Source organism: Mycteria americana, chromosome 11 (genome assembly GCF_035582795.1).
Source record: "Mycteria americana isolate JAX WOST 10 ecotype Jacksonville Zoo and Gardens chromosome 11, USCA_MyAme_1.0, whole genome shotgun sequence".
In the NCBI taxonomy this organism is placed as follows: Eukaryota; Metazoa; Chordata; class Aves; order Ciconiiformes; family Ciconiidae; genus Mycteria; species Mycteria americana.
Genome location: NC_134375.1, coordinates 4,127,573 through 4,152,503, shown reverse-complemented (window position 1 = coordinate 4,152,503; position 24,931 = coordinate 4,127,573). Strand labels below are relative to the sequence as shown.

The 24,931-nt window shown below is 42.4% G+C and overlaps 1 protein-coding gene across 2 annotated transcripts in view; it reads right to left on the bottom strand.

Annotated features, from left to right (window-relative positions):
- Positions 1-24,931, bottom strand: part of VGLL4 (vestigial like family member 4) — a 94,780-nt gene that overhangs the window by 47,204 nt on the left and 22,645 nt on the right. Inside the window, exon 1 of one of the 2 annotated variants that reach the window (XM_075514448.1) lies at positions 1,207-1,872. The exons of the other annotated variant lie outside the window; for it this stretch is intronic. Coding sequence (XP_075370563.1) covers positions 1,207-1,288 — 82 coding nt within the window. The 5' untranslated portion in view covers positions 1,289-1,872. Of the gene's footprint in view, positions 1-1,206; positions 1,873-24,931 lie in introns of those variants that run through there. 2 annotated transcript variants of the gene reach the window in all.

Here is a 24,931-nt window from a genome sequence, read left to right as displayed (position 1 = left end):
TGTGCCCACGCTGATTTAACGATAGAAAAGATGGTATTTTCCAAAGTGAGGTTCAGCTCCCCGTCTTCTGGCCTGGTCTTTTTCTGAAGAGTATGAATAGATAGCTCCTAGTCCTATGTATACCCCTTATTGTTTCTTCCCTGACAACTACAGCAAGTTTATTTTCCAAATGAACATGGAAAATGTTCCTGCTGAATCAGAAGAAAGATTTCTGCAATGCTTGTGTGTGGCTACAGCAAAAACAGTTCCACTGCCAAGCTGAATTAGCTCAGTGGTGCCTTTCTTTCCAGTCAAAGCCAAGCCATAACCACTTCTTCGAACTGCACGTAGATAAAACTCCACTAGAATTAAGAAACCGATTTCACCCTATTACCTCAGGCAGCTTCCAGAGAGGACCATGAATGCTCACAACACGACGAGCAAACGCCAGCCTACGCTAACTGAAGTAAAACGCAGAGTCCGGCAAAGAGAGAAAAGCCCGACGTTTTCCCGCTAGCCGCCTCGCTCCTTCCCCAGGGGCCGGGAGCGCGGGGCGGCTCTTGGGAAAGGGGTGTGCAGGCCGGAGCGGGGCAGGCACCAGGCGGCCGCGGCTCCGGGGCGCGGGCAGGGGAAGCGAACAATGGGCCGCCTGCGCTGCCGCCGGCCGCGCGGGAGCTGGGCAGCGGGAGCTGGGCAGCGGCCCCCGCCTCAGGGCTGCCGGCCCCCGCCTCAGGGCCGCTGCCCCCCGCCGCCCCCCGCTTCAGGGCCGCTGCCCCCCGCCCGCCTCAGGGCCGCGGCCGCCCCCCGCCTCAGGGCTGCCGGCCCCCGCCCGCCTCAGAGCCGGAGGGGCAGCGCCCGCTCGCGGGGCCGGCTCACAAGCAGGAACGGGCCGCAGGTCCCACGCCCCCTCACAAACTGTTTCTCTGGCAGCTACAGAAATGAGGGACAAAACCTCTGCCCGCCACAAAAGCAACGCGGTCCCTTAAACTGATCTAAGTAACGTTACCTTGAAGGAAAAAATAAAATTAACGCTAAAAGTCCTCTCGGTAGAAAAAGAACAGAAAAGTTAAACGAAAAGAAAAAAAAAAAATCCCTCCCTTAAACAAAGCCTTAGCAACAATACAGACTGCGAGGTGTCTCACAACCCGCAGGGCAGATTCCCTTTCACGCTTGCAAACAACAGAAAACACACCCGACAGAAGTCGCTTGGTGAAAGGAAACCATTACCTTCGTAGCACAGAATGCCGATATTGTTGTTCATCTTGTCCAAGTATTGGTAGTTCAACAGGTCCATCTTCATAAACAGCATTTATCGGGCTAGCAAAAAAGACCAGCTTGTTTGCTTTCGCCCAGGTTCAGGGAGAAGGAAGCCAGGCAAATGGTGCCGAGCTCGCTCCCGGCTTCCCAAACTTCGCTAGCGCAAGGCCCAGCCTTCAGCTAATCAAAACAAAGTATATTAAAGGAAAGTTGGAGGGATTAAGACGCACACACTCTCCCTTCCAAACTTCTGAAAACTAAAGCGTACTGTGTCCTCCCGTACGAAGACGACCGTCTAAAAACTTCTCAAGTCTTTTTCCAATTAAACAAAAAAAAACCACGGAGGGGGGGGGGGAAAAAAAAAAAAGAAAGAAAACAGGCGCAAGGGAAATTTCCTAGGACAAAGGCGCGCTCGTTCCGCTCACAGCCCGCTGCAAGCGCACGGCGCTGACATGCAGGCTATGCTTGGTATGACTCGTATGTAAACCGGCTTCCTCCCGCGGCCCGGCGGGCAGCACTGAGCATGCCCAGTGAATCCCTGGAGCTCCTCAAATGTCAGGGATATTTTCTGCACAAGATCAGCCCCTAAATGCACCGAGTGTTTGAAAGAAAGCGGCGGCGGCGAGCCTCGGCAGAAGGGGCCTGGGCAGAAGGGGCCATGGCGGAGCCGCTCTTGACAGGAAGCAGCGCTGCCGCTGCCAGGGGGAGGGGGAGTGGGAGGAGGAGGAGGAGGAGGAGGAGGAGGCGGCGGCGGCGGGGGGAGGCAGGGGCAGCCCGGCAGCAGAGGGGCCTCCTCCGGACACGGGGCGGGCGCCGGCCGAGGCACCGTGCGAGCGCTCCGCAGCAGTTTTTTTGGTCGGCCTGCTGGGCAGGAGAACTGAGCTAAATTAACCTGTTCAAAATCACTTCTTTCTCTTAAACTTTTACTTAATTTCCCAGCGTGGCCTCAGACGTATTCCAGTCCTGTCGCAATGACAAATAATGCTGTTTTACAGTCACGGAACAGAACAGAGCTCTGGCACGATAAAGACAAGTAAAATGAAAGAAACGAGGTACAGTGGGCATACCTGTATGCATGTAGACAGGTACTGTGTACGCACACACTGCTACAATTCAATCAGTCCACTATTGCATCCGATTCTTTTCCAGGGCTATTAGCAGTTAAACGCTCTGCGTTCCGGATTTCTAACAGCTGTTAAAGCTCCAGTTGCGATGACACAAATGATGGAGATTTTTACAGCAGTTGCTCTCATCTCAGGATGTGGTCTGCCCTTCTGCAGCCCGAGCCTTGATCACAAAGACTCTGGCTGCTTATACAGATGTGCGTGACTCATCATGAGAGGGCAGAACATCTGCATGGGTGTAAGCATGTGCTAACCTAATGGGCATCAGTTTGCATTTCCTGCGGCTGACCAGCACCTGAAGTCTGATTTGATAGATAAAGAGAAATAAATACTGGGGAAGATTGGTCTAAGACAAACAAAAAAAAGCTCACGGAGGCCTAATCTTCCCTCTGCCCTGGGGCTTGAAACACAACTCATCCCTGCCTTTCTGGGATGGAGAATTTCAACGGTACACACAAGAGCATACAATCGGGGAGAATTAATAAGGAACTTTCATTCCCACTTTGAGACTCTCTCCCCTCTGTTAGAGAAGGGGAAGATACTACATTCCAGAGGCAACTCATGGAGCGCCGTTTCGTCAAGGCATTTTGAAAAGTACTGCTTGCATGTTCTGGATATTTCAGTGAGACTAGGTGATTTAGTTGAAGTTACTACTGATAAATAGGAATAATGAAACTTATCTCCAAGGAAGATTCCCTAGAACCCAAGTAAGGTTTCTCCTCACTTCAGATAAAAAAAGTAGTCCTGTGCATTACCTACTGATGTGCTTCAACTGAAGGAGAACGTCCACTAACAGTGCTGAATTCAATACAGCAGGAAACAAATTACCTGAAAAGGATTCTGCATTGCTGGGAAGATGAAGGTCAAGAAGCCTTTTATTGATTATTTATATGCAGAAAGGGCACTCTTCTAACTGGAAGTGCTATTAATCTTTAAGACTTTAACATGGTGTAAAAACTTACGGGTACTTAACGCTGAGGTAACAGTACATTTCTTGGATGGTACCTAATAAAAAGGTTGCAGCTGTTTTTTTGCCTCACAGCGTTTGTTACCACAAAAGTTGCAACCACACATCTCCAGACCAAAGTAATGCGTGGTATTTTCTAGAAAGAGAAATGTTTTTAATAAAGAGAAGAACATTAGGATTTTTAAGCAGGGGGACTAGAAGTTTTACATAGCAGATCATGTTGTGCATACTCAAATTCATTCTATACCAATGCTTGAGATTGAACCAGCCATTTAATAAAGGCATCAAGAGAAGTCTTAGTCCTTTAAGATATAAACTGCAATAAAAATCCATACCTACAACATGAACAAAAGAGAGGCATGGTTCTTCAGCATGAAATGCAAGTCTCTTACGTAAGTATGCCACAGCTTTTGGGGAAAATATTTGATATGTACAGTTTTTAATCTAGAGAGCATCCCTGAATTTACACGAATACAGCACATTTTATGGATGCTTGGAAGGATGAGAAGAGGTAAATATTTAATTTTTCCAATTTAAAATACTTACTTTTTTGTGGGAAGTGCAGGTGATGAAGAAAAGAAAGCAGTATTCTAAACTTATTTAGAGCAGTGGTCTACAAGACAGGGTATGCACATAATGGGGCAGGCCTTATAATTCAAAGACCCATATAAATTCCCCCCTATATTCAAACATACATGTTTCTTTGGGAGAGCAAGGTTGGGTATTGTCTACAAATCACTGACTGCTCAGTATTGCTGTCCAGACACTAATAAAGATGTTAAGTCTTCTTTATTGGACCAGTAGTCACTGGTCTACAGGTTTTTAAGACAGTAATGATCACTTTCTTATGTGAATGGCTTTCAGCAGTACAGTATAAACAATAATTAACACTTGTCAAATGTTGCGTAATGAACAACTTAGATGCTTCACATTAAATAATAATAGACTGGTACCAAACATTGGGAGCTTTATGAATTTCTAAATTAAAATATCTATACTGAAAGTAAGGCAATGCCTAGTGAAAGAATAGGGGGAAAAATCATCAATGTAAATGTATCTCAAGCATTCTAAAACCAAAATCCATTAATATGAACTCCTTCTTTGAAAGAAAACAACAGCTCAACAAATTCAAGTCCAGCAGACATTAACCTTAAATACTGACAGGCTCGCTGTAAAGTACTCTGTTCTCGACAGCAAAGCATTCCCAACTGCTTGATTCAAACTGCTGTTCATCAAACACTTCACCACTTTGAGATACCTTCCACTGAACCGAAATCAATAATCAATGCATCAGCGGGTTAGATGCAACAAACACAGAAAACCAAGCTATTAACATCACCCCAGGACCTTTGCTAGTTCATTCTGTTCTTCTACATAGGGCTAGTTGCAAGCACAGTTATGTGCTGCAGTATCTTTGCTTCGTATTAGCTAGAGTACTTCCTACACTTTTCTTCTCTAAGGCAGATCAATACCCTAGCTATATAGGAGATGTTTAAAACACTGGCACTTCTAACACAACAGCATCCCCTAGAGGTAACTGAAAATCCACGTGTCTTTCTGAATCGCTCTGGACTTCACATCGAAGTACATCAGATTGGATTCTAATTATCCCACATAGCAGAGGAGATCGTTCAACCTCTTGGTGATCTTCTGATTCACTTTAATACGGAAAGCAAATTCAGTCTGAGCGCAGAAGTATTGTGAGGCAAGGAAAGCAAACGACGGGAAAAAAAAAAAAAAGGCGGTCGTAATGAGTAGGTAAACCACCACTGTCAAAACCAGGAGGCTAAATATGCATTTTGACAGCTAGTCCCTGCACGAGGGTGGAGTTTGACAAGATTTCTGCGCTGCTCTTCTACAATTCTCACAATAAGAAAATACCAAAACTCTCCCTCTTGGAGAATACAGGGGCATTTCTACAAAAGTAGTGTGAAGCAACTGGTGCGGTGGACTCAACCTTGTCTACACTCTGCGTGTTTTGTCCAGATTAGCTTACGTCTGGTGAATGGACCAATGTCCCTGGGCAGCGGGAGCAGGCTGAGAGCACTCTTGCTGCACTTCTTTTGCCTGAACAGAATCGAGGATACGGCCGAGACCTCTCTGCGATGCGGACCGAAGAAGGGCGATCAGGAGATTCGCTCTGAAAGCCAACATCTGCCCCAACTAAAGCACCGATGTAGATGTGCCAATGGCTGATGAGAAGAACAGAGCATTTTTCAGATTTAAAAAAAGCTTGAGAAACTTACCTTTTCAAAGAGTTACAGTGCATGTTATGAGTGTAGTACGTTATTGTGTCACTGGTTCCTAAACGCTGATAAAACTTTTCCACTATAAAAATACATAGTCCTGGCTTATTTGAGCAATAATAGGAGCTAATATAAAAATAAATCCTTGCAATTGTGTATTATTTATGTACCTGAACTTCTGCAGGAAAAAAATGGCAATTCCTTAATATATCAAGTCCATAATATCAGATTTGACAGTGAGAGTTTATACGGCACTTATACTGAGCTGCCTTAGAACAAACGCTTTCAAGCAAGCTACAGCGGAGCACTCCTTTCTGCCTTCTTCTCTGCGGTCCTCAGCCCTGCCCAGTCCTCTGCCTCTCTGCCGCCGTCCTCCCCTCGTCTCTCCTTACTCCCTTTTCTCCCATGCTTGCCGCTGCCTCAGGCACAGTAGCGCTGAAGAGCCCGAGAAAATGGTTTCGGCGCAGTTCTACCAGCTTGGTCTACGCTCATGCCACACAACGTCTTTTGGTGGGAAAACGCGCAACACTGGCCGAGAATCAACACTGTAGAAGAACAAGGTGCAAGCCGTTCACTTGGGCACAACTGGAACGTCACCCTTGATCATCACCAGCAAAGAGGAACTATTTCTACACTGACCAATTTTGCAACCAAGAGAAAAAATACAGACTTTATAGAGGTGAGACACACTCTGATGTGAAATACCATACAGTATTGCTCAGTATAATTCCATTTTTGAATGGACAAAAAATCTGTTGCAGGTCCTGAGGTCAGACAGGCATTTATCATACACCACCCGTTAGCTGATACCTCAATACGCGCCAAGGAGGAGGTGGAGCAATAAAGCAAGAGTATTTAGATACAGGTTTTACCTTTCTTCTTTAACTAAAAAATGAGCAAATTTTAGTTAATAGCTGCTAGGTGGCGATGTGCCTGAAGGAAAAGTACTGCTTTTCCTTTTCCACATACTCAGCTGCAGAGTTGCTGCACTTACCACCTCGATTTTTATTATGTCAGTTAGAATACATTCTACAGCAGAAAAGTAAACAAAAATTCTCATTTAAGCAAGATGCAGTGTTTGCTTTGAAATACATTCAGATATGACAAGGAAACACAGTTAAAATGTACTAAACATGCAGGAAGTTCAGAGATGCACGATAAGGAAAATCACTTTTAAAGTTTCTTGCGAACAGCTACCTCAACAGCTGTGTCTCTGAGATCCACATAGAATAATACATAACTAAACTCTTCGCGCAGTGAGTCAGATACCACAAAACGTACCAACTTTATATACTTTTTACGAAGCATTAAGTAACGACGATTGCACCAGTGAACAGAAGATACCAAAACGCACGTTCTTCCAGATCACTTTTTTTTTTAAACATAAAGGTACATTGCAAATAGACTTTAATGACATCAAACTACCTTCTCCCTTTCACAGCCTTAAAAAAAAAAAAAAAAAAAGAAAAGAGCCCCACCAGGTAGAACATCTCTGAACTAAAGCTAGTGCATGCCTTCTTGTTTTATCTGTCCTTTCCTAGCTAAAGGATTCAACAATAAACACAAAAGATGTTTTTCTTATTATCAGTGGAGATCCTCGAGATTAAAATATTAGACTTACACCCAATATTAGAGTTGTAGCAAAATAATTTGTATATTCTCTTTCATTCTTGTCATACCCTAACTTACGCAATCCTGCTTAAAAAACAAACACGGTAGTACCTAGTAAGGAAATGGGTTTATGAGTGTGCATGTGTACTTAACTGCATCCGCACACATAACTGCCGGGTAACTCGAGTTATGAAGCCGTCTGTTCCCTGAGGGACCGAGCCAGCAGACGTCCTGGTTTCAGTTCCCTACTGGCCTAACGAGAAGAGAACTGCCAGGGAAACCAAAACTACAGTGATGCCCAAGAACATCTAGACTTGCAAGCTCTTTTAGGACCCAGGAATGGATGGTAATGGCTTGCTGGGACAGAGAGCTGGATTTTTTAAAAATTTTTTTAAAATCTTTAGCTGGACTGCAGTTCTTATTCTGTATTACTCACTTTCTTGAAGACATAGAGATTTTAAAAGGCATATCACTGTGAATGTAAATAAAAAATTCAGATCACTTATTTGTAAATATTCAGCAATTTAGAACCGGCCATTTCATATCAGATCAAAAAACTCTTAAGACATTTAACAACTCAAAAAGCTTTTGGTTAATTAAAGCCTGCCCTCAGCAGCAAGAGCCCCCTCCCTCTGTTTTCCAGTTTTCCCTCCATCACCTCCAGAAAGCTATTTGTCTCCTGCTCCAAACTAAGCACACCCTTCTATTGTACTGCAGACCATTTTCACGAAGAAGTGAGGAAAGGGTAAGAGGACAGAAAAAAGACAGGGACAAGGGCAGGGCACAGCCAAGCCTTCACTGCAACCCTCCCTTGGTTTTGGTGGTCGGTTGGGGGTTTTTTGGCAATAGCCGCATTTAGCTCTCTGGGTCAAAACATCAAACGGGCGCAGAAGGCAGTATACGATGCCTCTGGCAGCAGCTGCTGCTCCGGCAGGTACTCCTTGTCTCCAGAAAGAAGCAGCTGGCAATTTGGGAAGCAGCCCACTTCGCTTCCATCAGTTGGATCACGCCGACCCAGCACTCCAGCTACGCCCTTCGGTTACCTTCTGTTCTCTTACTGTGGCACAAAAGCTGTAACTCCTGGTTGTTTCAAAGCTTAAAGCGTTTTTAAAAGCTTTACAATGAATGGTGAGCAGGACCATGCGGAGCACACGTTCTGCTGATCTTTCCAAAACGAAGTTAACTGTTTCACAATTGCCGGAGACTGCAGGGCAGTGGAGGCAATGAACCAGGAGATCTCTTCCACGTTCTACACGGGGAAATACAGATGAGGAAAGTGTTCAATAGCACCTGATTTATCTTGACCTCATTCTTTGACTGCTTACTCAAACTGAACAGCAGGCTAGGAAGATCAGGTTTACCGAGAATATTTTACATCTCTCAGTACTACCTTGCAATTCACAATCCGCTGGTGTTTTTCTCTTTTTATTCTCTTAAGCTGGGCTGAGAACACTTTAAAAATGCAGCTAGAATACATAACAGATAAATCTAGTTTATCTAGGTTGAAAAATTGTTATTTGCTAATTAAAATCTTGATAATCTTTCCTGTTATTTGCATACTCATTTAAATTTCTGAAGAGTTGATGATAATCACAAACATAATTTATCTTGAACTACAAAGAGTCTCGAACACCATCAGAGCCTCCAGATGCAAACAGTGAAGTGTTAAATTTGCCATGCCCTAGTATTGTGTCAACAGGGCACAGAAAATACTTTACATTTTTCCAATATAAGAAATGATTAAAAAAAAAAAAGTGTATTAAATAAAAAAAGCCAATTCTAAGTCAGCTTGATGCTCAGGCATCTAAACCACTTTTTACTTAGAAAAGTTAGGAGCCAGACCATGTTTAGAGGCTAGATTTCAAAATTACTGTGCATATCCCTCAGCTTTGGGAAGAAGCAAATCCAGTTTCAAGAAACCACTAATTACAGGGTTTAGAAATAAAGCAAAAAGCTCTAAGATTGCTAAAGTCTTTGAAAAGATTTCCCCTTTATAGCGAGCTTGGCGAGACATAAGATACCCTCACAGGGCCTAATTCAACTTCGATGTCAACATGCGTAAATCTGCTTAAGTGTGCGGAGTTGACCTTGCTTGCACAAAGACCGAATATCACAGGCAACACGGGTAGCAGCCTTATGAATGAGATGAAACCATGAATCCAAATCCTGTCTTGCTAAGAACCGTGCAGTAAAATCAATTACAACTCTTGTTACAAAACAAATTAATTTTGGCTTTGAAACATTCAAGTTATTATTTATCCCAAATGTTAGGATGAAAATGTTAATAAGTACCTATTACAAACCCCAATTATATAACCTACTTGCAACCTACTACTTCATTAAATTAAAATGAAATTTCATTCAAGTTCCAAGACTGTCCTTTTCCAATCAAGGGTCTTGTTCTCTACTATTTAAAATGTATTTGACCTTAATAAATTATTTTGCCACACTAAAAAAAAAAAAAGCCTTAAACACACACTCACTTATCCCAAATTGTAGTGCTCACAAAAAGCCCAGCCACCCAGAGAACAACGCCTTTGCTCCAGCAACATGCTGATGGATCTATCGTCCCCTGGATCCAGCAGAAGAAAACAAGAAAAAAGAACCACCGCATTCCGCTATTAAAGCGTTGCCCTTGCATTGTCGAAAGCAGTAATACAAGAAAGAGTATGTTTTAAACTATATGCGATATATACACACACATACATGTGCACGTGGGTAGTATGATGTAACACACGTGGAATGTTAAAAATCGTACTAATTCCACTCGCTACTGCAGAGAATGCCCTCGCTGCCCGTACCTACAAATTTACAGGTCTCGGAAGTAGAGAAATAACACCCCCATCAACCCCTTTACAAGGGAAACCTTTCAAAAGTAGTCACCCCTCCCTCTTCCAAAATACAAACATCAGCTTCAAAAGTTCATGCTCTCAAGCCTTGACAAGTGCTGACAGTGAAGGCTGTGACGTTACCAGGAAGCTGAAACCCTACTTTTTCCAATGGATCAAAGTTATCATTTCCAATTCCACAGGTACACAAGGTGAGACATTCTTCCTTCCAGAAAGGCCATTTTTAGTCTCAAAATCAAACCTAGAGACTGCTGAAAATGATCCATCAAAACTATTTTTCAATGGAAACAACACTAGCTTTTCTTACTGTGCTTTTGCCTTTTTCCACCCCAAAAAATGGAAACAAGAAGGTTTAAATAATTTTTTCACATTTTACATTAAAAAAGACACTTATTTTAATTGTTACTAACTTCCAGCTTTCCGACACAACGATCACTCACCATCTTTAATAGAAGAGACCATTGCACAGCATGGCAATGCTACACTTCTCTGAAGTGTAACAGCAACACGGGGCTTCCAAACTACAATGCTAAAAATGGCATTTTAAAACCAAACGTTAGCTTTTGATTTACCATAAAGAAGTCAAAATTTCCCTTTGATGAACGCTGCCCATGCCACAGATTTTACTCAATGCTCTGTGGAATCCCAGTCAAACGCTGCAGTAATTTGAGAGTGACCACTACCAGAGCACAAAGCTGTCATTTTTTTATCACTTGCTTGTTTTTCATCCAGTTTTCAAGGAAAACATTTGTTATACAACCATACCTCCCTGTCACTCTCCTTACTCCAAACTTTGAAATAGTGGGCAAGTTTCAGTCATACTTCAAAGGCAGCCAGAGTCCTCAAAGATAACTGCATTCCTGTCCTTTCTCTGCAAACAGTTGGCAGGGAGAGAAGACTGACCACGGTTAATGTCACCACTTGGGGAAAGGCAAGAACTCAACTAGAACTAGTTGAACTCAACTCTCTAGTTGAGTTCTAGTTGAACTCTAGAGAGTTCAACAAGAAGTTGTTCTTGTTGAACAAGAGTTCAACTTGTTGAATTCTAGAGAGTTCAACAAGAAGACCTCAACTAGAGAACTCAAGCAAGAAGAACTCAAGTAGAGAACTCAAGCAAGAAGAACTCAAGTAGAGGGCACGTCCACTCTGTTTGGCGGCAGCTGGTGGACGACACTGCCATAGCCAGGCGAGGGGCAGCAGGAACAAGCAGGATAACCCCGATTACTGAGGAGGGAAAACAGGGGTAGAATGGAAAGGATCAGAACTACCAAATTTTTGACAGCAAAAAAGGACTTGGGCGTGTAGACATATGGGCACGTCAGGTCTTTTCCCAAAACTCATATCCACCACCCCTTCAATTCCTGAAATTCGCTGCTTCCCAAACAAGACAAATATTCTGCAATGTCCCCAAAATTTCCTCAGCCTTTTAAAGTGTTTCCCATCTTAACATCCCCTTTCACTTATCGACAAGCTTCTCTCCCTCCTTCCAACAATCTCAACACCCTTACTCAAGATATGCTCTCCAACTGCCCTGAATTCCATCCCTCTCTTCCTGCACTAAGCACCTACTTTTCTCATCAACCTCAACTTACCAATCACCCCAGAGCCTCCCATCTTCTCTCGCACTACAACTTCCCAGCCCTTCCTAATCAAAGCGTAATACTTCATGCTCCAGGCCTTAAAATTCACTCTGACTTTTCGCCTCTACCAGCTGCAGCAGCTAGCCTTCTCTACCTCAGGGTAGCCTCAGGTTGCTACCAATCCTGTAGCAACACGACAGGCCTAAGCACACACAAGACCAAAAGATACACAATCATGAGGCACTGATATCCCAAAAAATGAAATGGCAGATCACGCCTTCAGCTTTAGACCACCTTATCCCTCTCTGTCTTGATCCTCTGCCTCTTGGACTTTTTATTTCCTTTCTCTTGAGCTACAGGTCCTCTCAGCTACAGGAATAGGCACTCAAGGTAAGCAGCATTTGCTTCTACTAACCTGGTAATATACCATCTTCTTCCCAACGTGCTGGAAAAAGGCAGAGTCATCCTGGGTATAATGGAGTCTACATACTCCTCCTTCAAGAGGAGAGGGTAGAAAAGGCAGTAGTTTGTGACAGGACTGGTGGCTGAAGAGGAAGGGGTTCTAATGGACCCAGCATCTCCTTCTGATAAAGACTCCATTGTAGATAAAATTCCCCTATAGACAGATCCTAGCTCCCAAGCAAGAAAAAAATCAGCTGTAGGAGGTGAGCTGAGTGGAGCAGAGACTCACCGTCTAAGCCCAGCTAGCCCTCGCACATTTCTCGCTCAATACACTGACGAATATCCCCACGTACATTTTTGGTCTTGGTATCATGAGAGAACCCAGTTACTCGCTATAATTACGGCTGCTATTCCAGTCACTCTCCTCAACTCTCAGCCAGTAGGCTGCTAGTGTGTAGGTCACTCCTGTAATCCGTTGTGGTCAACCAAACCTGTCCTCTTTACATAGCTTATCCTGCACAAATAAGCCCAGGACACCCTCTTAGGGATTTCAAAAATATAGGCATAAACCACGTTTATCAAAAATCTGCATGGACACGTACCTCGAGGGCAGGGGAAATAAAAACAACAACAACAGGCAGCTGTAGGTCAACAGCATACAAAAATACAATGCATCACTCCAGCACACACAGTGTTGTTGACAGAGAACACACCTTCTTCACTTACACCTTTGCAAAAAGCTGTATTTGTGAACGTAAGGTTCAAAAGCACTAGTCTCATGGAAACTAACGTCTAGAATTCACTGTCCTACAAAAATATAATGAGATGTTGCATAAATCTAATTTGCTTTTAAAATGCTGCCTAAATCCATCTCAATTGCCATAATACAGGTCATCAGTCTGGGTTGATAACACTTTAGATGGGCATACTACAAAGCATTCGTTATATAATACTGAATCCCACCTGGCTGGAGAAGTTTGCAATACCTGAATGCTATAATTCCTTTTCCTTTTATGCAAATGAAAGATGATGCACTACTGAAACAAACATTTTCTTTCAGAGACGCAGAACATGAAATTTATTAACGTTGCAAGGTATCTTATACGTGCAAGGGTCATCCGTGTGCCTTAAAATGAAATAATTGTATAGGCAAAGAACATTAACCACACATTTTCCACACGTGGCTTGTAAATCAGAAGGCTATATACAAACGTAGCATGCTGGAAGGTTGTGGTGATTAGGACTGGTCCCAGTGGTCCCCTTGTTTTCCATAAAGCAATGAACTGCTTGCACAGAGACAATAGTATCCATCTTGAATGAAAATACTATCTTACTGCTCGTCATATTTATACAAAGTGAATATCTACCTACCTCAGGCCTGCATTCAGAAACTTAAGAAAAATCATCTTTAAAAAAAAAAAAAAAAAAAAGACATTTGCAGTTAGCACCTTTTTTTGGAAAGAGATTCACTTCCATAACAAACAAAGCAAATTTATTTTTTTTTTTCTAATTACATCACACCAATACTAAATGAGGATCCTAACATCACTGACGCTGCTATACTGCAAACCCTATTAGCAAAATCTAAGAATATGAATGTATTAAGACTTAGGTAATGACCAAAGGCTAGTGTGGAACTGGAGTTAAATTGTCCAGATATCCACTGCACAGAATTTACTGCACTCTGCCCTTTCACAGACCTAGAACTTGGCAGGACGGAAAAGACATTGTACTTAACTCTTCAGTTTTGCCTTCCACCCACACCATAAAATTACGGCTCACACTTACTGTATCAAATTCCATTTTGGGACATGGTTAGAAACAAAAACAATCCAATCCCATTGTGAAATAAGGCAGCAGAGAATTACTAAGTTTTACAATAAGGCTAAACCTTTCCTAGACCTTATTTCAGCAGAAACATCCTGTTAGTATGATACCATTCAACACAGCAAACATACCTAAGAATACAATACGCAAACTAATTTACTACACAAAATATTACTACTTGCCTACAGACAATTCTTAGAAACAGAAAACATATACTCCTTATCAACTCTTGTTTTAAGATTGCCAATATTATAATTCTCAAACCAACTTAGGAACGTAACTTACTTAACCATAAATAGTAACAAGAAAACCATTAAAAGTGATTTTTACATTTAGAAGAGTAACGGGAGTCTTTTCTTGACGTGATTCTTATGAGACAGGACAGAGAACCCCATTTCAGCACGGTTACTGCTGTTTCAAGGTAGGCTACATTTTCAGTCATTCACAAGTACATTTTTTTGCAGGGAAACGGTAGGGCAAAAGCCTAATTACATAAGTCATATTATTGCCAAAAATTCTGGGCTTGCTGTTTCCAGAATTTAGAGAAATTGAACTGTCATATGAACATGATTGCTCCGGCTGGGTCAGGACAATTAAATCAGGAGTCATATCATTGGTATGAATTGCCGATGTGTTGAGACGATGATAAATGAAGAGACAAATAGACACAACATGCGCCAACAAGCATTTAAACCATGCACGAAAAGTACGATACTGTATCCTCAAAATCAAAGGCTCTCAGTTTACAACCTTAATATTCAGCATAACTGAGTTTATGTGGGTCTCGGTAATCGGTCTAGAAGCAAGGCTCCAACGTGTGTGAGCAGCCCCGACTAAACTGCTCCGTGAGCTACAGGGCTCCGACACGCACACGCACGTACCAGAATGAAGTCTGGTTTTGCTAGCGTTCTTAGCCGAGCTGGTTCTCTTTGGTTTTGTTTTAAAAGTACCAGCAGCAAAAAGGTTACAAAATAGAATAAATCAAAAAGCCAAAAGTCGTGTTCTACTCTTTCCATTACACGTCTTAGGAAGCTGTTTTCAGGATAAATGACGTTACATAACATCTTTAACACACGAAAATGTTTAGAGTATCACAACGATAGTAAAAATCAAACACTTGCAGGTTAAAAAATGCCAGGAAAAGGATTTTTTGGGGCTACGCTGATTTGCCACCCTTACACAGTTGTACTGCATAATCATGTTTGATTACCTTGAGACTATATTCCCACAGGACCTCACCTCATTTTGTGTAAAGAAAGATTTACTGGCTCTGGTCCTGAATAATGACTGAATTGAATCATATTAAAGAGGTGTTGTAAAGGTTAATCAAAGGTTTATGAAGCTTTGTGGCAGTACAGTGATAAGTGCCATTCAAAAACCTACAAGGAATTGAATAATCCTGCCTGTTGAGCTTTGTTTGAACAGCGGGCAGAAAATAAAGTTTAGGCTCCACTAAGCAATGCGGAAAAAACCACCCAAATATCAAAGAGGTCTTTCAGTAGGCACCGTCCCTCTCGCTAGATGAGACTAAGGCCTTATGTAAAAAAATAGCTTACGATAAGGAGTGCTCTATACCATGCATTTTTAATGGAGAAGCTGAATTTAATTGCCATCTTCAAAATTTCTTTTCAACACGGTATTTCAGTATATATGATTTTCCTAACAGAGCACGTTAAAAAGAAAAGAGCAACCCCCCGGCACCATCCCCACTACTCCACAAAACTAGTACCCACAAGAACCAACAGCGGGGCTGAGGTACTTCGGTCCGCCAAACAGGCAAACCACGTACTTATATATATATGTATATATGTGTGTGTGTGTGTATATATATGTATATATATATATAAAAAACTGCGTAATTATATATATATATATTTATATTTCTATATATAAAGCGCCTATCACCATATTGATAAACATTCTTTGGAACCACTGACAGCAGAGGAAAGAACAGGAGCCAGCCTGTTCTTCTGTCCTGTCCCCTTCCCAGCTCACCCTGTCGCCCTCTCTGCTGGTGCCCGACTCTGACGCCAGCCCCGCTCCCCTCCCGTAGCTAGTCCTGTCGTCTCCCACGAGCCTCAGACTCCCATGTTCGTTTCCAATACTCTTTTACTAGCACCTACTCGTCCCAAGCTCTTGCCCAACCAGTCCCGATTCCCATATCCTCCTGCCAACATCCCCTCCTGCCTTCCCAAGCACGCCCTCCCCTCGGACGCCTCCCCTCTGGTCTCGCACCTGCGGAGCTCAGCACTGGAGACGTCCAAGCCAGGCAGCTCCTTCTTCTGCACGGCCGGGGCCTGGGTCAGGATGGACGCCGCCGCTCCCCCCGCCTGCCCCGCCAGCCGCCCGGACAGCCCACGCCCCTCAAGGAGCAGCATCCCCGGCGGAGGCAGAAACAGGCAACGTTTAGGTGCTAACGCTCCGCGCTTCTGGTTAACTCAAGCAGATTTTTACATGGGCAGTAGAAAGTACGCAAAGGTCAGGCTTCGAATCCCTCCTCCAGAACAGGAGGTCACCAGAATTAATGGCTTTGAAATATGGGGAAAATAATTCCTCTTTTTTTCCTGCTATCTCCTGTATTATTTCCTAGCTTATTTTTGGAAATAGGTAACTCATTCGGAATGAAGCTACAGGAAAAGAGTTTTATAAAAAAAAAAAAAAAAAAAAGAGGTTAAAAAAAAGCCACAACACCTTACTCTAGATCTGTAGCATGGGGGGAAAAAAAAAACCAACACATCCCAGGCTGTCAAAGTCCATTGAATATATAATTAATTGAGATTAGGATTTTATAAAGCATCTAGTCGCTAAAAAAACCCATGAAGATAATCAGTGCTGCCTATTGTGACTATGTATTTGTACCTATGTACATACATGTATATGTACACACGTGTGTATCTGTAATGACTTCTAAAAAACAGGCTCATTTTTCTCTATACCAGTTTATTAAAACAGAACTGATGCGAAATACATTTCCCCATGCATGCTATTGGCTTAATTAAAAATAAACAAGCAAATAAATAAAATCTTAGCAATATACGGCTTAGGTAAAGAGAGTTGATGACCTATTTTCCTTTTTTTGGAAATGCTCCATTTTATTTATCACACACTTTATTCAAGTAGATACCCCACGAGATCATCCCATGTTCTCAAAAGTATTTTAAAACACACTTTCGACAATGCTACTCGGTGGAATAAGAACGAGAAATGTAAAAACTGTTTAAAACGGGAAAAATTCAAACTATTATTCTTCTCCAATTTTTGATCTAAATATGCATAAATCAAATCCTCCATGAAACAATGTTAAGATCCTGTATCAAAGAAAGCAAAGCAAATATTGCCACCAAAACTAATCCTACAGGCTACAGGGAAGCGGATTAGTGAAACAATTCACTGCCTCTCCTGTAAGGCGGAGTGTATTGGTCACACCACGTAATAAAACCCCGTGATGCCTACGCACACGTTGTCGCCTACGAAGCGCAGTGACAACTATTTGCAGTGAAAAGAGAAACGCAACAAAACCAGTGAACGGTCTCCATCTCCCAGCCTTTTATCTCTTTCAGTCCTTCCTCTGCTAGTCATTTTGGTTGTGGATTTAAACACCTAAGTAGCGAAGCTGTATCTCCAGAAAAAAAGCAATCCAAAAAAAAAAAAAAAAGAGATCTGCAGACCAAGACGAAGCGCGTTCCGGCTGTCCTCTGCTGAGCTGCGTGACCAGCCCCAGCTTCAACTCCCAACACGTTTTCCTTGGCTTCTGTGTTGCTCTGCCAGCAGGAACTGACAGCGTGCGCTTACCAAACCAGCTCTAGGGCAGGGCGAGCGCGCTCCTCTACAGCTGGGGAAAGCAGCTCAACCCTTCTCCGCAGTGATATCACCACGCTCCTGTCCACACTTGCAGTCACATGAAATGCAAATCACAAGATATGTGGATGAATAACTAACGATGTGAGCCCAGGGCACTGGAACTGAAGATCTCCAAGTATTTCATACGTACGTCTTCAGAAAAATCACGTAGAGCAGAGACACGACAGTGCTGGGGTCAACAGAACACAACCCTGATGTGCCCAGAACAGTAGTTAAGTTTCATATTTCCAAATATGATAACGTGTAAAGTAAGCGAAATAAGGAGACTCCACTACTGAAAAACTAGAACCTAGCAGTGACCTTGCCCCTTTTTTCCCCATGTTCTTTATGTTGCAACTCCGTAATATTGCAAAGTTTTGCAATACTGACGTTTTTCTTAAAGCCCTATTTCTCCCAAGGGCATCCAAAGACATTGCACACAATTTATTTTTACTTTTTAAGCTTTTAATCCTAAAAGATAAACAAAGAATCACGTAAATTATGCCTCAAAGTGAGTCCAAAAGCGTGAAACTAGAAAGCAGTGAAAACTTTTTAATTGACCAATTTTGAAGGCCAGTCTTGAAGTGCTAAAATGGTTGCGTTTGGCAGAACACAAAAACTTTACGGTGTAGATGGATAAATAATGTAAAAGTACATTTTCTTCTTAGGTGTCTCATTCATCAAATGCACTCAGTCATTTAGATATCTTCTGTCTCAGGACAAATTCGCTATCTTAACCTTTCTCGAATAAGTCGATATTCAGACACCCATCACACAAAATTGAAGAAATTATATGGAAATGTTTATGATCGAGGTCCTAAGAGGGCATTTTCCAGTTACTTTCCACAAAGGGAAGAAAGAATGCAACTAGGCTGAACTGAAGCCATGGGATCAGTGTTTTTATTTTAAAACGTTTATTAAAAAGGTTAATTTTCTAATATCTAGTACAGACAACATATTAGAAGTATTACGTGCATAGAACTCCTATCTCCAAGAAACCTTGCAAGCAGGAATATACTCAGTTTCCTCCTGAGGCAAGTATCACAGCTATATCGCAGCTGGAGAAACCAAGGCAGGAAGATGAGATTTACCTGAAGGCAGAGAAGCTAGTCAGTTCCTGACTCTCTGCGCTGGGCCAAAGACCACACCTTGCTTTCATCCACTCTAGTAATTAAGAATAAAAGAATTCTTGGTCTGTATATCCTTTTCAGGCAGAACCTGTCTGACCTGTTAATTTACTGACAATGTATTTAAAAAAGTCACAAGCCAGCCAGCCAGCCAGTGGAGAACCTTTTTTAAAAGAATCCTGGGACTACATGTTTCTTGTAGAATACCTACCTCTTTTTCCTTACTCCGGACTGTGTTCATTCTGCATACCACTCCCTTTAGTTTTGGATGACGGGGGATATAAATGGCGCCAGATTCGTGTTCTAAGGAGGGAATGCCTTCTCTAAACGTTGCTTACAAGAAGACAAAGAAATTCAGTCATCAGGAAACAAACAAATAAATACAGGACCATAGTATTCCTCTTTCTCTGATCAAGGCAGAATGAAATGTATAAAAAGAAACCGCAAAGTGGTAGAAATACTCAGAAAAAATACGGGTGGAGTTCAGATTCTTCCAGGGACCAGGAGGAAGAAGATTTGATCTCCTCACAAGTAAGCGCAGCACGCATTTACCCTCTGCAAAGTCAACTAGATTCATAAAAGTGGGTGAACGCAGCTAATTCTTGCCCGTAAGTCCTGATCTGCAAGCCCAGCATTGCATCAACTAAAATGTTCCTGTGGACAGCCCTTGGGAAGCTGGTTGAATTGCACATCTTCTGACGCTCTTAGATTCTTCTTGTGAACCTCTACACATCTCGGCGAGCACAACCTGGCTCTTAACTTTAACTAGAAAAACCACAGTCTGACTTTGGTCTCAGAAAGACATCCTTTCACATCTTTGCATTTAAATTGGGATACGTCTGACTCCGCCAAGATCAAATATAAGCAAGCTAGTCAAAATGAGGACTCCATATCCACATACATCACATTAATTAGAATTTCACAATACTGTTCATGGGAATAAGCATTGGCAAGATCGCAGCCTCGGTAAAAAATCTGCAGTACAGATGATTCCAAGATCAAAGTTCACCTTACAGAGTTATCATCAGCAGGATTCAGCTCCGAAGGGAAACATACCGTCAGAGTTGTATCGCACATCCTGACCAACGTAGCTCTTCCTTAGGGAAAAGTACCTTCATGGGGCAGCCTGAGGAACATAAACAGGGTGCCGAAGCCATGCCGGTCTATTTTCCTAAACGAATAATCCTCCTAACTCAAACGCCAATAAGCACTTTATATTTTGTCAGACTGCAGCAGATATGCCACAAGTAAATTCATGTCATTAACAGTGTAAAATAGCAGACCAGCTGAGCTGCCTGTGTAAAACAGACTAACAGCTTCATTTTTACACGCCGCTTTCTCCTGAGGTTTTCCACATACTTAACAAATATTGAACGCTCAAAGCTGTTACGGCTTCAGAAGAGTCGGTGAACCGTCTGTGCCGATTAAAACTTCTCTCCAGTTAGACTAACACAAGAGACAGCCATCACATTATAGAATAATATTTGAGCAACGCGGTTTCTGTATTACAGGAGTTGTGCTAATTTAGGCTTTATTCTATACTCCCAGACAGGCCAACCAACTCAGGTTAAAGCCTACTTGATTTAGGTTTCCTTCGCTTGCTCGAAGATGGAATTTGTGTCAGGGATGTCTGTGCGATGAAGACAATCCCAAAGAAACCAATCAGCCACACGAGGCTGCACAGCAGTTGGCTTGCAATTAAATATCAAGAATGCTGTCTGAGCACTGTCAGAGGTTCTTAGATACCCAATAATTTTCAAAGTTTTGAGGAAAAAAATTACTATTAAAAAAAAGTGTTACAACTCAGTTAACTGTGTTGCATAACAAACATTCAAAATTAATTGTGTACCTTTGGATGCCCATGCGAGAACTTGTGTAATACTGTTTACCATAAACTCAGCAAGACAGCGATTCTAGATGAACAGCTCTAACTGCAGAATGTCAGCAGATGACAGTGAGGCCTCCCAAATGAAATAAGCACATTAAAAAAGTCTAATGGAAACACTGAGTTCTTGTCTTCACACACTTACATGCGTACCCCTCTGATACTCCAATTAAAAAGTTTAGTCTCGATCTGATTTGATTCAACTGCAGTAAGCCCTGTGAAGACCTGAATCAATTAAAATGGTTGTATATTGAGGTAGCGTGTGTCAGGGTTGTATATTGAGGCAGGGCTTGTGACCCCGCAGAGGACCCACGCTGGAGCAGTCTGCTCCTGAAGGACTGCACCCCGTGGAAGGGACCCACGCTGGAGCAGCTCACGAAGAACCGCACCCCGTGGGAAGGACCCACATTGGAGAAGTTCACGGAGGACTGTCTCCCGTGGGTGGGACCCCACGCTGGAGCAGGGGAAGAGCGTGAGGAGGACGGAGCAGCAGAGACAAGGAGTGATGAACTGACCGCAACCCCCATTCCCCGTCCCCTGCGCTGCTGGGGCGGAGGAGGTAGAGAAATCAGGAGTGAAGTTGAGCCCGGGAAGAAGGGAGGGGTGGGGGGAAGGTGTTTTAAGATTTGGTTTTATTTCTCATTATCCTACTCTGATTTGATTGGTGATGAATGAAACTAATTTCCCCAAGTGGAGTCTGTTTTGCCTGTGATGGTAATTGCCGAGTGGTCTCCTTGTCCTTATCTCGACCCACGAGCCTTTCGTCGTCTTTTCTCTCCCCTGTCCAGCTGAGGAGGGCAGTGACAGAGCGGCTTGGTGGGCACCTGGCGTCCAGCCAAGGTCAGCCCACCACAAGCAAGGAAATCACAGCCTGTATCTCAAATTCAGCGGAAACTGAACAGTCACCATGCTGCATTGTGTTAATTTTATTCCTCATACTTATCTAACATTGCACCAGTAAAGGTACAGACTGTTGTCATTGCTTTAGATCGTAACAGATGCAATACCTACTTCACAGTATAGTGACAAAACCAGTCTGAAAAAATCCTTATCAGCTAAAATATGACTGTAACAGACTTTAGGAAATAACGTGGCAGCTCTTAAAGGATCTTTTAAGTCGTCAATTCCTTTCTCCCCACATCCCCCCCAACCTTCACCTTAATTCCCTGCAGAATTCCCTATGCTTTTCCAGTTTTCTTCTCGTACATTTACTTCAGAATGACCTGGATATTATGCCTTATAAAAATATTTATATACCTAAAGTCTTATGAATTATAGGCTAAAATAGCCCCTCAACAATTCACACCACTGCAAAGAAATTGTGCTAAATGTGCTAAGAATGTACTGACACAGGGCAGCCTATCTTAGAATTCCTCCACCCCCATTTTACTACATTTCTCAGCCCATCTTTCACTCGCTGTTAGCAATATACCTTTAAAAGAGCAACTACCAAATTGCAGTGAGGTGCTTTTCAGTTAAAGCTGATGACACAAACCTCTGTTCCACTGTTCCAGGAATACATTCTCAACTGAAACAAAGTATCGTCAAATTATTTCTTGCTATTTCAGCAAAACGCAGAAGAAACACAAAAAGAAAAATCAAGACTAGCAATATTACTTAATTACTGGATAAAATAATTAAATATTTTAAATATTTCATTACATTAATACAATTAATTTCAGTGCAATTTCTTGAAATTAAAATAATCTCAGTTACTTTACAAATGAGGTTAAGTGGATTTCCTTAGAGCTATACTGCCACGGTTTAACCCCAGCCGGCAGCTCAGCCCCACCCAGCCGCTCGCTCACCCCCCTCCATGGCATGGGGGAGAGAATCGGAAGAGTAAAAGTGAGAAAACTCGTGGGCTGAGATAAAGACAGTTTAACAGGGAAAGCAAAAGCCCCGCACACAAGCAAAGCAAACCAAGGAATTCCTTCACTCCTTGCCATGGGCAGGCAGGTGTTCAGCCATCTCCAGGACAGCAGGGCTCCATCACGCCTAATGGTGACTTGGGAAGACAAACGCCATCACTCTGAGCATCCCCCCCTTCCTCCTTCTTCCCCAGCTCTATACGCTGAGCATGACGCCATATGGTGTGGGATGTCCCTTTGGGCAGTTGGGGTCAGCTGTCCCAGCCGTGTCCCCTCCCAGCTCCTTGTGCCCCCCAGCCCCCTCGCTGGTGGGGTGGGGTGGGGTGGGAGGCAGCAAAGGCCTTGACCCTGTGTAAGCCCTGCTCAGCAGGAACGAAACCATCCCTGTGCCATCAACGCTGTTTGCAGCACAAATCCAAACCACAGCCCCGTACTAGCTACTATGAAGAAAATTAACTTTACCCCAGCCAAAAGCAGCACACATCCAAACACCAAAAATGTAAGGACACCAATCCACATTGAACATTTAATTAAATAGTTAGCCCATGGAACTTAATTCCAACAATAAGTTGTACATTCATTTTCAGCCTGCAATCTATTACCCACATGCACAAAGAACAAAAGAATAACCACGCAATACGGTCTCCGTAATGGCAAGTAGAAAGAAAATTAAAAGAAAGACCTCAGAGAATGCAGAGGATGAATTCTGAAAAAGGATCCGATATGCTTATCACAAATACCAGAACTCATTTTCATGTTCTGCAGGGCATAAGACAATTGTGATAGGGATTAGAATGAATGCAGCTCTCTCACACATGCACACCTCATGTGAAGAATTATGCAAAAAATACCAAAATGCGTGCAACCTTTAACATGTGGCTGCCTTCTGCGCCTGCCAGGACCCAGGGTTATCAGCAGCTTAGCTGGTGTCCGGCTAGGGATCCTAAGATATCCCGTTGGTGATTATATACATACGCTACTACACGTGTCCCCAGTCCCTCTCAGGATTAAAACCGTTATATTATATCAAATATATTATCATATCAATATTCATTCGTTTTTCTAGATTTGCAACAATTCTAGTTTAGAAACAGCTGGCAGTGGCCCCTAAATATGAGAATTTGATCATTATTTATTTCACAATCTCAGTCTGAACGCACAGGCATATTTGACTATCACAGTTTTACACAGACAAATAGGAATCCTCTAAAAGCCATTCCTGGGTCACTCTAAATAACAAATCCTTTTTGCTCCCTTTCTTCTTTTCTTTTTTTTTTTTTTAATGAACACAGGTGTGTAAATATTTTCCTTCATATGTTTGTATTTAAGCATTGGCTTAAGAAAAAGCCCAAGAAATAAAGCACACGTCAAAACAAAATTCTACTCTCAGTAACATAAGCATAAATATAGAATATATACAGAAAGGTCATTAAATTTTGAACTATCTGTCAAGACCAATACTTAGATATAACCAATCTAAGAAAAAAAAAACCAAAAGAAATCATTACAAAATAGAGATGAGCATATACTCTGTCTGAAGCTTCCATATCTGCAAAAGAGATACTTCTTGGTTGCACTTTTGGGGTGTTTTTTCAACCCCCTTTTAAATTGGTTGTAATCATTCTGTACAACCATACCAGCAAATAATTCAAAATCTCCTCCCTCTTTTCCTAACGCAGGTGCTCAGAATCACCATTTAACAGTCACTATGCTTAAAACAAAGGGTATTGTGTAGATTCATTCGTTTTCACTGTGTCATGAAAACCGTGAGTTTTGCCAGAATTACATGTAGAGCACTAGCAAGTACCCAGCCTGTCTACCAGCAGTGACCTGCACTGCGAGAGGATTCAGAGAAACTGCAGTTCTGGGTCAAAGAGAGAGGGAAAAAACCCGTAAGATTATGAAGGGGAAACTATCATATCCATAAGGGAGAGAGCTCTCCAATGAAGTATTATTTTTATTCTAAATTCGAGTTAGATACCTTTGCCTTTAAATGTTGAGATGCTGTGTTTTACAAGAGTGCAGTAAAAAGCCAACTCAGGTTTTTTTCTCCAATATGGGAGACAAAGAGAACCCAAAGTTTCTTGAAGAGAAGACACAGCTCTACTGGAGTTTTGGCACATCATGCAGTGACTCACATAATGATAAGAAAAGTGACCAAGAAGGAAAGGACACCCGTTAGTGACATAAGCTTATCCTTTTTTTGGACATTCAAGAATGAGTGACGGGGTGAGCTATAGATACAAACACAAAGGAGATTACTAGACTTTTTCAGAAAAAGATAAAAAGGATTTATCGTTTTGGCAGAAAGGAACTTATGGTTATTTCTACTCTGGTAGAAATTCCAAGCAGTTATGAAGGCACTG